This window comes from Rutilus rutilus (assembly GCF_951802725.1).
Source record: "Rutilus rutilus genome assembly, chromosome: 4".
NCBI lineage: Eukaryota > Metazoa > Chordata > Actinopteri > Cypriniformes > Leuciscidae > Rutilus > Rutilus rutilus.
In genome coordinates, this window is record NC_140212.1 from 34,847,641 (window position 1) to 34,862,691 (window position 15,051).

The 15,051-nt window shown below is 38.1% G+C and overlaps 1 protein-coding gene across 1 annotated transcript; it reads right to left on the minus strand.

Annotated features, from left to right (window-relative positions):
* Positions 1-223: 223 nt before the first annotated feature.
* Positions 224-3,017, minus strand: LOC311289524 (E3 SUMO-protein ligase ZBED1-like). Its single transcript, XM_084407598.1, has 4 exons — positions 1,427-3,017; positions 1,141-1,238; positions 920-980; positions 224-730 (listed from the first exon to the last, which is right to left on the minus strand). Exons 1-4 carry the CDS (start codon positions 2,766-2,768, stop codon positions 366-368), a joined length of 1,866 nt encoding a protein of 621 aa, XP_084263724.1. The 5' UTR covers positions 2,769-3,017; the 3' UTR covers positions 224-365.
* Positions 3,018-15,051: the final 12,034 nt, after the last annotated feature.

Below are 15,051 nucleotides of genomic sequence, written 5' to 3' on the forward strand. Positions count from 1 at the left end.
TTCAATAGCTTAACTTCTTAAGACTCAAAAATACATTAAGGCAAGTAAACCAAGAAAAATAAAACTACTACATATTCAATGCACCATGAGTGCTTTTATTGTAAACATTGCACACATTTCCTGAACATTTAGGAAATACAGCAAAGTGTGTAAATACAGCAAATAAATTGTGTAAATACAGCAAATAAATTGTGTAAATACAGCAAAGAAAGTGTGTAAATACAGCAAAGTGCAGAAATGCAACAGGCCAAGTCCAACGGGCAGTAACACCACACAGAGTGTGATTAAAACATGGTGGTGAGTGTAGTAAGACAGATATGAACAAACACATGGCTATGATATGACTTGCTTTTTTCTAACCCCATCTACTTGAGATTCTTTTTCAAAAATATTAATTGATCAACACAATCTGGCCGTAAACTGCTTCTCTGAGAAGACACTATGTCTCCTGCGGTGCTGAAAACTCTCTCTGAGGCCACACTAGTAGCAGGAATGCAAAGACAACTTCTTGCCAGATTTGCAAGGATTGGTAGCTCTGTCTCATGGGACTTCCACCAGTCCAGAGCATTTTCAGTCAGTGGCAGAGGAACCATGGATCTGTATTTGAGTACCTCGTCTCTGCTGACCACGCTAGCGGACCTTGATAGTGGACAGGTCTCTGGCACCTGCTGAAAGATGTTGCCGAAGAGCAAATCCATAGCTTTCAATTTTTTTGCAGGACGCATCTCATCTGAAAAAGAAAATTAATTAGATTGATGGAAACACATAATGGAAAAGTTGTTTGTTTGCATCTCATTTCTTGTCCTTACATACATTTTGAATTACAAATGCATCCCAAACTTTTTTGCTACAGTATGCCTAGCCTACCCTTTAAATTTAAACAGATTACTTATTATTAACAAGTTATTAAAATAAATACCTTCTTCAGCTGTGTCTGGTGGTTTCTCTTCAACTGCATCCTCCTGCTGTTCCACTTGAATCTGTAACAAAATGAAATATAAATACGAACATCAGTCAAGTCAATAATTTCACTAAAACAAGCCAAGTACTATTTCGGACCATCATATTTATAATCCTTAATACAGTCTAATTAATTAGCCAGCATTTGGTTCATGAAAATAAGGGAAGTTGCAAACATACACTGTTTGTGGCATCAACAGTAAGTTTGGTGAAGACAAATTCTCTTTCTTCGTTTTCTAGAAAGGGTAGCCCTTTGAAGCGGGGGTCCAATGCAGATGCTAGCAAAAAAAAAAAAAAAAATACTATTAGTTGTTAATGTTACCAAGTCAAAATGAAAACTTTGAACAATGTTGTGCTATTAAAAGTTTTAATATAAGCAACAATTTGGTCTTAATAATAAATAATTCAAAGATTGTTGAGCATTTGCAATACTTTTGCTTTTGACAATTAGAGAGACATCTCTTACCTTTAAGCAGAATGTCGCGGGAGTTGGTATACCGGGATGAAAAGTCCGTTGTCATCGCTGATTTCATTTCTCGAGTCATGTCTGTATCGTCCTCGCAGGGCTCGAGATGTTTGAGTAGTTTAGCCTGGAGAGGCGCAATCACAGACACGGTTGGTTGTTCTTCTTCACACATCATAGTAGTAGCGATCTTAATGGGGGCCATCACTTTCACAATATCCTCAGCATTACTGATGTCCGTTTCTGTGAGAGTGTGTACTTCTGTTCCCCTCCGCAAATCCTTCGACATAAGCGTTGCCAAGATTGCAGTTTGTTGTTCTAAGAAACGCTCAAGCATTTCCACAGAACTATTCCACCTAGTGCAAACGTCCTGTTTAAGTTTGTGTACCGGCAAGCCGAGAATTTGCTGTTTCTCTTTTAACGTGCATGTAGCAGTTGAACTTCGGTGGAAAAAAGAGACAATACGTCTTACTTTGCCCAACAATCGCTCTGCACTGCTAACTTTCATGGCCTTTTGAGACACCAGGTTCAGAGTGTGTGCAAAGCAAGTGATGTGCGGGGTAAATCCAGCAACTTTACCTGCAACAATCATATTGCGGGCGTTATCAGTAACAAGAGCAGGACTCTTGTCTGCAATTGTCCACTCGGAGCAGGCATCGCGCAGCAATTCTCCAATGTTTTTGCCTGTGTGGGCTTCGTTTAGAGTCCTTGTTTGAAGAACGAAGCTCTGCATTTGCCAGTTCATGGAAATCAGATGTGCGGTAATAGTCACATAAGACTCTGTCGAACACGACGTCCAAGAGTCAGTCGTGAGAGCAACACGGACAGATTGAGAAAGCTTGAGCTTTAGCTCCTCTTTCGTAGACCGATATAATTCCGGGATGCATTTTTCACTGAAAAACTGACGGCTGGGTATTTTGTATCTTGGTTCTAAAGTGTTTATCATTTCTCGAAAACCAGTGTTTTCCACCACGCTATAGGGGCGCATATCCTTGCAAATAAATCTTGCAATAGATGCAGTTATTGCTTTAGCACGATGGGTGTTTTCGGGAAGACTCTGAAGTTGACCAAATAGGTTAGGAGTAGCACTTCTCACGTCTGACCCTGAAATACTAGCAGCTGCTTTAGGTGCAGGTATTTCTATATTAATGGCATGACGTCTGCGGAGATGGTTGCTAAGGTTCGTTGTATTTCCAAAGTATTTTAACTCAGATTTACAATGTCTGCAAACTGCAACGGACTTGTCAATCTTTCCATTTACTTTGTGAAAGCCGAAGTAATCCCAAACCTTTGATCTCATGTTGGCTGGTGCCTTGCAAATTTCTCCTTCTTCGTTGCCCTCCATTGTGCACTGCTGCGTTTATTCGAATGACAACAAACAGGCGCGAATTGAAGATTAGTGACGTAATCCACTGCGCCACTGCAGTGAGGGCGCACTTTACGTCGCAGACGCAACTAATTTAAGATTTATATTTATTTATTTTAAATTAAAATTATCCATCGTATATTCGTTATAAAATCGCGATTCATTCGATTTTTTAATATAAAATCGATTATTGACCAAAACAAACGATTCACGATTCAAAAATCCATGTTTCAAGATCGATGCATATGCATCGGCAGGATTTGTAATCGATGCATCGAGAAAATGAATGAATCGTTACACCCCTAGTTGACTTGTATATGTATTTGTTTATTGTGTGATGGTGACTTTCATTCATGCTTTACTTTAATTGTTTGAATGAAAATGTAGATATGTTCACTATATACACATCTAGAGTGTATTCATGCATAGCTACATATGTCATATGACATACATTACATTTTGTTTGTTAAATTGAATTATATCATTTTCAGTAAAAAGTAATATAATTAAGTATTGGTTAGCATTTCTCGTTGTTATTATTGTATGTTTTGGGGTGGGATAGCAATGCAATTCATTCTGGGGTAATATTAATTTTTAATAGTAATGATACAATCATGTTTATTGTCTTCAAAACATCTTTATCTGCATGTTACAGCGCGATCTCTGTAGCTTTGTGTGTATCAGTGACGTCCTGGAATGTCACATGATCATGGCTCTTCTTCATGTTCCATATATGGACTAATACTGTGCATATAGCGCCCTCAGGCTATTGGTATGAATTGAAAACACAGTAAATCAGAGTACCAAACGCTCATAAAGATTACATCGACGCATTTGGGTATAAATTCAATAAATATTATTCCTGTCTATAGAAATATGATGTAAATCTATGAGAATCTATCAATATTTCTCCAAATCTGCACATTTTTGAGCTAAAGCCCTGAGGGACGTTGTTTTGTGTATCGCTGTCATGACGACAGCACAGAGTTTTTTTATGAATGAAAGCGGCTGACGCGCATAATTCATATTAAAGGTATCGACTCATTTTTTCATTTCATAACTCCTGACACAAATTAAGACATAACTGTCACTATGAGTTTCTCAGAATACAATAGTGGTCAAATACTGAAACTTGAGTATTATATTTTTTTAATTATGTATAGTTTGTCAAGGTATAACATTAAATCTGATAGTAATTTTGAATTAAATAAATAAAAAACGCTTCAGTGCGCGGGCGCACTGGCAACGGTTAACAGGTTAAACGATGCCCAATTGGCACTAAGGGGCCTCAAGTGTGCCAAGAAAACATCCCCCACACCATTACACCACCACCACCAGCCTGCACAGTGGTAACAAGGCATGATGGATCCATGTTCTCATTCTGTTTACGCCAAATTCTGACTCTACCATCTGAATGTCTCAACAGAAATCGAGACTCATCAGACCAGGCAACATTTTTCCAGTCTTCAACTGTCCAATTTTGGTGAGCTCGTGCAAATTGTAGCCTCTTTTTCCTATTTGTAGTGGAGATGAGTGGTACCCGGTGGGGTCTTCTGCTGTTGTAGCCCATCCGCCTCAAGGTTGTGCGTGATGTGGCTTCACAAATGCTTTGCTGCATACCTCGGTTGTAACGAGTGGTTATTTCAGTCAAAGTTGCTCTTCTATCAGCTTGAATCAGTCGGCCCATTCTCCTCTGACCTCTAGCATCAACAAGGCATTTTCGCCCACAGGACTGCCGCATACTGGATGTTTTTCCCTTTTCACACCATTCTTTGTAAACCCTAGAAATGGTTGTGCATGAAAATCCCAGTAACTGAGCAGATTGTGAAATACTCAGACCGGCCCGTCTGGCACCAACAACCATGCCACGCTCAAAATAGCTTAAATCACCTTTCTTTCCCATTCTGACATTCAGTTTGGAGTTCAGGGGAGATTGTCTTGACCAGGACCACACCCCTAAATGCATTGAAGCAACTGCCATGTGATTGGTTGATTAGAGAATTGCATTAATGAGAAATTGAACAGGTGTTCCTAATAATCCTTTAGGTGAGTGTATATATATAACATGAGTTTGCATACATAATATGAGATTTTATACACAGGAAAAAATAACCTACAAGGTTGAATATCTTAATTTTTTGTTATTTATAGGCCTAGGTGAAGGTCTCGATGAAACGAGAGTTAAATTCAACAATAAAAAGAGGAAACCATAAAGCAGTTAGCCAATTTTGCTTGTGGATGAAAATGTTTGGATATAAAATAAAGAAATGAACAACATATTCAAGAGATGACAATTTTGGGATTTCGTAATAAAAATAAATAATATCGTTAAGGATAAAACGGTGGGTCACATCAGTAGGGTTAAATATAAGAACTTAAATCAACCCTAAATGTATTCACAAAATAAATGGGCAGCAGTTTCTTCAAAAAGACCACAAAATGAGCAAGTTTAATCAATATCAAGATATTTACAGATAGATGAATTAAGCGTGTCGTTCAAATCTTTTAAGTTTTTGCACGTGTGATAATGGGTCGTAGGTCACATGATAACATCAACATGGCAGATGTCCGTTTTGCATTCATACTTAACGAGATCAGGCTATATATCCTACTCTTTTAGCGCTCGTTAAGTAAGTACTTATTGAAATTAAGTACCTACTCATTGAGTATGCGGTTTCGAGCACAGCCTTGCTAAACCACCCCACCCCTAAACCAAGCCCCCACTGGATTAGAGCAAATAAGGTAAAGCGGTTGAAAATGCCCATTGTGGTTTGAAAATGCCCCAATGATAGAGAAACACCCACTAGATCTGCAGAGATACATGCCTGAATGATCTTGTGCTCATAAACTACAAATCACTGTTAGTTCAATGTCACTGTCTCCACCCCTGTGTGCTGTTGGCTTTCATCAAAATTTCAATGCTGATCCAACACAATTTAAACACTGAAATGTCAATCTCAACCAAAATTATGGTTTGGATCAAAACTCAACATTGTATCAATGTCGCCATGCTATATGTGCGATTTATTTCAACACTTTACTTACTTTGAAAATGATCAAAATTATGACAATTTGATGTCGGCATCGCTCATGCTTACTTTCCAAAAGAAGATTTGCACTTTTTCCACTATGCCATGAGGGAGGAGGGGCGGGGACGCAATGATAAGACGATCGCTCGGATGGATCACCGCAAATAAGACTACTACTAAAAAATATGGTCACCTTAATAACTACTAACGATGCAAATTACAAAATAAATAAACTAATCTTCCCTGGAAAGTTACAATATAGACGTAGATAACTTTTACTAGCAGTGATCTGCCAAACTTTACCTGTCGAGTAGAAACTTCGCGACTGAGGCATCAGTGGGAAGCCCAACCTGTGCTTTCAGCGCACGCCATCGTGTGAATGAATCTCCCAAAAACACACTGCTCTTGTTTCTATCTTCTGCGGCCTTTCTCTTCTCATACACCTCGTAGACTTTTTTGCTCTTGCGACGAAAGTGCGCATGCGCAGAAAGCGAAAACTACCTAGGGACGAGCACGTACGAGGGCCTTACGTAAACATATCACCAGAATGATTGACAATTAGGACCAATAGTCTTGATGATCCACCCAGAAAAAGAAAATCCTCCACTATACCTTTAACTACTGAGAAGCCCACAAGTATGGGATGAATATAGTATCAAAATGATTAACACGTGCAATCACTATAATCCATGAACTTGATAAAGGTTGCAGATATGTTTTACTCTATCTACAACCAAATGCCTTTCAACTTGCGTGTGCAAAATTCTAAATTGAATGAATGTGTAGCAGTTTGTACAAATAGAGACATTTGTGAATACAAATGTTTTCTTTTGTATTAGTGTATCATAATTTGCGCATGCAACAAAGAAGATGTGCGTTTGTGGATGAGGTGACATGCGTGCATTCATTGACTTCTTTTCTGAGTCGATCTCATTTGATTCATTTTGATTTTGAGACTTTCTTTTCGCGGTTTTAAAAGCATTTCACAACCCACACACAAACAACTACAAATTAATAGGCCTGGTGCTAATTATTAATGTGTGCACAACTACCCATCTATTTGACAAATTCACAAATATGCGTCACTACATTTAAACTAATACAATACAACTTGTGTGCAAAATCCAGAAATGCATGAATGTGCAGCATTTTGTACAAATAGAGACATAGTTGTTGAAACAAAACCTTGATATTGTATTAATGTAGGTCAGAATATGTGCATGCATCAAGTAAGATGTGCATTTGTGGATCAGGTGACACGCGTGTATTCATCTACTCGTTTCTGAGTCGATCCTATTTGATTCATTTGGATTGAGACTTTCATTTCGCAGGTTCAGCCGTGCACGATCTACACACACACACACACACACACACACACACACACACACACACACACACGTATGAACAACACTTATAATGTGTGTGTGGTTTAAAGCTACAATATGCAAGAATTTTTTGCCGCTAGAGGGCGCTACATTCCAAACAACAACAATGGCGTAGCTTGATGACGATGTGAAGGAGCGTGGAATGATGGGAACTGTCGTTTTAAACTCCACTGTGGATGTAAATCAGTCAGACGGGAATCGAAAAATCATGTTCATGGATGAGGCTAAGTTCTTTTTTATAATGACATGCTTTTTGTGGCGAGGGGGGCGTGGTTCAGCGCGGTCTGTAATGGGAGAGAGAAGAGACGAGCGTCCCGCAAGTAGGTCAAGTGCAAATGACGAACACCTGTGTCTTATTGCAGTGATCCGCGTGGAGAGACCGCTTATAAGCCGCGCGCTGGAACGAGAGAGAGACTGAAGAGAAAATTGGACGCAGAGAAAGAAAACCGGTGGATCCGAGCTCTAATTTTTTAACTGTTTTGTGCCGTCGTGGTTGCCACGGTGAATGCGCGTTGTGCACGACTTTTGTTTGTTTTGCTTTATTTTAATAAAGTACGAGTCCCAGTCACACCAACCCCTGTCTTCTTCCTTCCTGACTCTTGAACCTCATCACACTTTTATTTCATTAAAATGAATTAACCGCAAGAAAAGTAAGGTTTAATACTAAATTGGTTATCATAGATGTTACTGTATGTCGAATTCATTGTTGTGATAACGCGGCGCAGTTTTACGTGTTCTAAACAATTGTTGTAAAAGTACATTTGAACATACCCACATCATTTGCCAAAATACTGATTAATCTTTATGTATAACACATGCTATATTTATTTACATGGCCATAAACACCAGACGTGATAAACAATGTCAATAAACTAAACACAAATCTAAAGCAATAATACTTCCCTTACATAAACATAACTATTACCGAATGCTACATTTGGAAAATATAAAATTAAGCATACTTTGTCGACAGAACCAGCTGCAATCGGTAAAGAATAATTGTGTTCCATAACGACTGCAAGAAGCAAGCTAACGTTTGTTGCTTGATAGACGCTACAACTACAACTTCCGCATTTGTCCAGGACTCCACGCAGTACGAGCGGAAACCGAGGGTAACGCGGATGTGACGCAATTGACTGGCGACTCCCAGCTCCCCCCTGCTCTAACGCCCCGTTTCCTTGGTTAAAATCGCAATTTTCTCACGATTTAAAAATAGTTGGAAACATTTGGGATATTGTAAGTAATCAACTTAACAAAATATATAACACTGGCCTTGAGATTATGGGATATTTTAATGCAAAATTCTTGCATATTGTACCTTTAATGGCTGTCATTGGAGTGTACTTAAATTTGTCCATGAAAATGTCTTACGATTTCAGGATAATTTCTTAATATATTGCAACAAATCAATCAGTCCAATGAAAACAATCCAGTGAATGAACTAAGTTTTAAAAAAGTGTAATTTGGCATCACTGCTAGCAGTGGCGGATACAGAACGTCATTAATAGGTGGGCCTGGTGAATATACGGAGGGGCCTCGTTTTTTTTTTAAGCTTATACACACCTGATTCCCGGGCTCCCTATTAGAGCTTTCACACTGCGCGCGGATGCGGTCTGGCGATGCGTTCCAGTAGCGGTGCGGTGCGGTACAGCAGTGCAGAGATCGTTTCCGCACAGAATCTATTTTTGCTGTGCTGCACGCGCTGAATTAAAGTGACAGCGCATGGTTCGTGGTCAAAATGAACACAGATTGACATGAAAAATATAATAATCTCACCATAAATGCGTTTAAATAAATAAAATGTAGTAATCTCACCATAAATGCATTTAATTTAATTATACTCTATTTCACAGTCATCTCTTTTAGGCTACTTTAAGACCGGGGTAAAGCAAGGAAAACTACAATTTACCTCAACAAGGTGACATAATGAACAACACTTGTCTCATTCATGGAGGTGAAAAAACAAGTTATTTGTGACATGTAAGATTTATTGTATTAAAACGTAAGTGCAAAAGAAAATGGTTAAATATTTTACCACTTGCTTGAGCAACTTAAGGCGAGACACTACAGGTGAATAGGGTAAAATTGTTAACTTACAGATATCACCATCAAACTTTACCAGTTGATTACTCACATGAATAGGAGAAAAAAATGCATTGCAAGTTTTCTGTAATTTAATTTTCAAATATGCTAATGAGGCTATATCTAATTAAATATGCGTTAATTTGCATATATTTTGAAGTGACAAATCTGACTATTGAAAAGAACAAGGTTCAAAATTATTTTTGCATTTTGTTGATATATTCAATGAAAAGACATTATCAGAGGGGATAATGAATATCTCCTTTTGTTACCCTGTAAATCAGAAAATACTTCCAATAGCCTTAAAAAATTGATTTCCGCCCTATTTTTAGGCATAAAATGTCATATAAATCAGGCCAAGAATGATATATCAACAAATCCCTCTGGACAAACCTTCACAATATAGTTAGGAATACGACTGTAAAGTTTGGTGTATGTAGGTGCTACAGAAGTGGAAAATCGTCACTAGGAGTGTGAGAAAAAACTCATTTTGAGAAAACGGCCTTTAAAGATTTTTATGGCAAAATTCCACTAATTCCTATTGAAAGCCATGAATTACAGAAAAAAAATATGCTTTAGGTCCAAGTAAAATCCATGTATCACACTGTTTAACATCCAAAACTTTGGGAAGTTTTATTCTTTTGGCTATTTGTCCAAGGTGTAAATCACTTAGTGAAGATATTTTTTCCCAGTGGAGGAGGAAGTGCATCTCTGTCTGACCCAGTTGGTGGTCACTGAGCCTTTATATTTAGTCAGGATCCATCTCTTCTTCTCTGACAGTGTGCAGATATTCTGTCAAATAACAATTTAGTCTACTTTGTTTGCTTTCTCCAATGTTCTAAATATTGATATTTTGAATGATTCATAATTAGTTTTGTTCTGTTGAGTTCTGTTTAGCGTCACCATCAGCTGACTGAGGGGACTGTTTTCAGGATTTGGCTCGTGGGTTTTAAGTGCTTTGAAATGTGATGTGTCTTTTTGACTTACATTTAGATGTGTTCAAAATGTTACAGCTTCTTCGTAACGCATCAACGCACTATGTCGGGGCTACTCATTGCGCGGCTCGCGAGCCTCATGCGGCCCGCCAAGCTTTAATTTGTGCCTCGCATGGCTGTAAAAATACGGCGATATCATGCAGCCAGTCACTACAGATATTTCATAACATAACCCATTACAAACTCAAAGCGTCAGCTCTATTACAAATAATTTCGATCGGATTGAAAGAGGTGGTTTATCGAGAGAACATGTAAACACTTGATCGATTGAGAACCGAAACTGAAAGGACGACGTATGGCTCTTCTACTGACTTTGTCCTATCAGTGCGGCTCTCATGAAAAAAATAGTGAAGACCCATTTCATCATCTTTTGTCTTCGTTGGTAATCCCTTGTGTCTTCTAGCTAATGACAACTGTTTTCGGCTTCTCTGAGATAATTTTACACGCATATCTTTCGACATTTTGAACTACCGCGGAAATGTCAGAGCGCGTCACGTGACTATTCTGAACGAATCACGTTGCCAGAAATTGGCATCAGCCAATGAGATTGCGCATTTCGAGTTAAATCACCTGTTTTACTTTCGCGATTTGTTGCTGATAGACAGGAAATTACCATATTTGGATCCGACAGCATTGAAAAGAAGGGAGAGAGCTTTCTAACGGTGTGTGATGACGGTGCACCAGACACAGCGATCGCGGAGCAGCAGGATGATTTAGAACGGCAACTTTTGATGAATTTAGGGGAAATCTTCACACTCAAACAGACAAAGTGTAGTAAAATAAAGACCTAAATGTGTATTTTGGACTTTTTTTCAGCACAAGTCTGAAAGAATACATGTTATTGAAGACAAATAACCCAAAATCTCAAAAATGACCTGTGAAAAAACACGGCCTGCCGTGTCTCGCCTTAATATATCTATAGAAGTAGCACTGAATAATACGTTGTTTAAATTGTGTTAAAATGTTTATTAAAGAGTGTATGCATGCGTACAAAGAGAATCGCAATGCTGACAAAACTTTTTTTAAATATAAGTTGCTGTATAACTTCTGGATTTGAACAGTGGTGAAGTACTGAATCTCAGTACTTAAAGGAGCTGTATGTAAGAAATGTATTTCAATTAATCATAAAATGGCCCTGATATGTCACTAGACATTAAGAAATCATGTTCATTTCAAATACTTATATCACTGACAACAGTAGTCCGGCCAGGATATTGTCATTTAAAAAGTGAAGTTGCAGCCCTCAACTGATGTTGATGTTGTCATCTTGTGTTTTGGCCTGAAGCGCCACCCTCCACCTATCTACCAATCACGAAGTCAGTAGTGTTTCAGCATCCGGGTTGCCAGCTCTGCTCTAGTTACCACAGCTGCAGCTACAAACGTGTCAGTCTACGTTCATGCTCGATCCTGCAGCCTATCTGGCAACCTCGAGTCGGGGGGGGAGGGGATACACCGCTCTACAGTAATTTGAAAGTGATTGCAGTACCAGTTTTGGCCACAATCTTACATGCGGCTCCTTTAAGTAAAAGTACAAATAACCAGAGACATATTTACTTTAGTAAAAGTAGAAGTACCACAATGAAAACCCTACTTAAGTAAAAAGTACCTGATTTTAAATGTACTTTAAGTATTAAAAGTAAAAGTACTTGCATTACAATTTATTCTCTTAACCCTCTGAAGTCGGCAAACGCGCGGGCGCATTTTGCTGGATTTTCTCCACATTGTAGCACTATTTTAAATTACTCCGTCATTTATGGACATACAGAAAATAAGAAATATAAAAAAAAAGAATCTGTGATATTTCTACTTTTGTATGTGTCCACTTACAATCAAATCAAAACATTGTGCTTTTGTAAAATATAGAAAATAAACAGGGTGTGCGTTCTGCCTCTCCGTCGCGGTGAACTTTTTTTCTTGAGCACGTCTATAAACTGAAACAAAACTCAGCGAATACTTGTCACACATTTATGAGCCATATACCTTTATAAACATTTAAGTGTGTACTTTTAATAGATATGAATTACACCACATGCCTGTAATAATATAGCATAACATTTCACGTTCATTGCAGTTCATTAATTATGATGACATAAAATAATACGATCAGACATAGAGGTAATACAAAAACGAATAAATTACCTCATCCGTGATCATGATTCATTAATTCCATTTAGATACATCGCTAGATGGTGAAAACGCATTAAAAACGACATCTCCCATCGTCACCTCCTTCATAGCGTCATCAAGCTTCGCCTTTGTTATTGTTGGAAACTGCGCCCTCTTGTGGTCAAAAATATTTACATAGTGGAGCTTCAAGCAAAAAAAAAAAGAGAGCACCAAATAAAGCTGTGACAGCCAATTCCAATTTTAAAGATCTGGGACCATAACAGTGTGAAGATGGACAGGACCAAAACATATGCGCAGTAGTCGCAGGGGCCTGATGACAGCGGTCACACATGGGATCCACATCGGGATATATTTTAGTCTAACTTTGGTCCAGTGGGTGCGATGAAGGATTTTACACTGAATCAGACCATTTGGCACAAAAGGATGAGTGCACACATTGATGTTCTGGAATATTTTCTCCTATGTCCTCCTCCCGCTGAGATTTAATAGATGCAAGTGAGCTTTCACACAAGTTGCAGATTGCATCATAAAATTGTGAAATCATACCCTTCATAGTATGGATAGGTTTAAGGAAGGAGTAAATGGGAGTAACACTAAGGAGACTAGGAAACTGAGGGAACAAAACTGCAAACCTGCAAATATTTAAAAAAAGGTTGAATATATATATTTTTTTCTATAGATATGGTTTTTGACTTGGTGTGTGCCAAGTCTAGTGTTATTATCAGGGATTTAAGGAATGGTTGCTAGGTGATTGTTTGATTTTTGTTTCCTCCAGAAAACTTTTTCTCAAAATTGACTTTGCTGACTTCAGTTAAAAGTAGCTCATTATTTTTTTGTCTCATTCCAACAAATTATACATCTGAAGGTTTAAACAGAGATTGTACAAGAATAACAATAACTCATTTTTGAAAATTTGCTCATTGTGTCTTGTTTTGCCAGCACGAGTCACATATTAATGTTATCAGATCAGGGCCCGTATCCCTAAAGAATTTTTGTGCAAAAAGTGGCTCCTAGCGGCCAAATTCTAAGAAAATTCTCAGAGTCATGAAGTTTTCTTAGAATTTCCCCTAAAAGTGACACGAAAATCCCAGTTAATATAAAAGCTATTCCTCAAGATTCCTAGCGCTTAAAAGGGCTCCTAAGGCGAGATCTGCTAAGAGCAGGGAAGAGGACTTTTAGTGGCTTAGGAGTTCCCCTAAGCAGCTGCACAAAATGGCCAACAGAGGAGGCAGGAGAGATGTCCTGCAAACACTGGATGACAGGGAATTATTGAGACGCTACAGATTGGATCGTGCAGGAATCATGTTTGTGGTGGATCTCCTTAGAGATCGTAACATACCTTTATGTTCATTCACCAACTGGGCCAGCAACAAACCTTGCTCCTCAGTCCAGTTCGGCTTGCGATTCCTTTTTTTCTCCATTTTCTGTGTTTGTAGCATATTTGTTAACAAGCCTTCATAAATAGACCAGCCAGCAATCACAGACATTGATAAAAGCTGAGCCGTGTTACCCTCGTTAAGACCACACTGAGTTGTAACGTTGCAATTTCTACTTCATTAAGGACAGCCCCTTGAGATAGGCCGTTTTCAATGGGGTCCATATGGGAGTGAAAGTACAAAATATGCCAGCTAGGATATTAATATGAGCAAATAAGACACGAAACATTATTTGAACAGGGTGTAATGAGCTTAAGTTTTCACATATTTTAGATTCTAATGTTAGGCTATAACCCCTACAGCTTACTATTCATTTTCCAGATATTTTCTTGAATGTGAAATATTATTTACAATTACAGTCTGCATAAGATTAGAGTGTATAATTATGTTTATTGATTTGAGGGTACATCCTTTGCTCATTATCACCAAAAGTTCATTTTCATCAAACTTGTAGGATCAACCAATCACGGCTTTTGAAATGATGACTCATACCTAGCAACGGGGTCAACCACACCTCCTCACTAAGATAGGATTTTCCATCCATTCCTTGCTCAGAGTTCACTGAAAATGTTCTGGAATCACTTCTAAGCTAAAACTCCTGGCAAGGAATTTTTAGGTTAAGTTAGGAGCTCTCTGAGAGGATTCTCCGAATCTTTAGGGATACGGGCCCTGCTCCTTAATGTCAGGAAGCTGCAGTTACTATAAGAGAACTTGAACTCAAATCTGACAATGAACAAACTCAAAACAAATGTTCAACCCACCACATGTACTGTACATTTAACAATAATACATTTCAGTTTTGATTGAATTACTTTATTCAAATGAATTTGCTTTAATTAATGTATCCCATTTTTATCTGTTTAAAGATTTCCAAGTCTTTCAAACAATTTCATCAATTTCTTTCAACATTTATATATAAAACAATTTAAAAAAAACCACACATTTCCTTTATTTTTTTATTATTATTTATTTCAGCTGAAAAAGAAGACCAAATGAGCCTGTATCACTCTTTTCAAACCTGTCTCTTTTGTAGAGAGAGGTGAGTTTGGGCATCTAGTGCTTGGGCATTTACTGAGAAAAGAAACTGAAAGTAAAACTTCAAGTCTATTTTCTCTTTTGTAGAGAGGGGTGGGTTTGGGCATCTAGTGCTTGGGCATTTACTGAGAAAAGAAACTTCAAGTCTTTTTCATAATGGGGAGGAGCAGCAG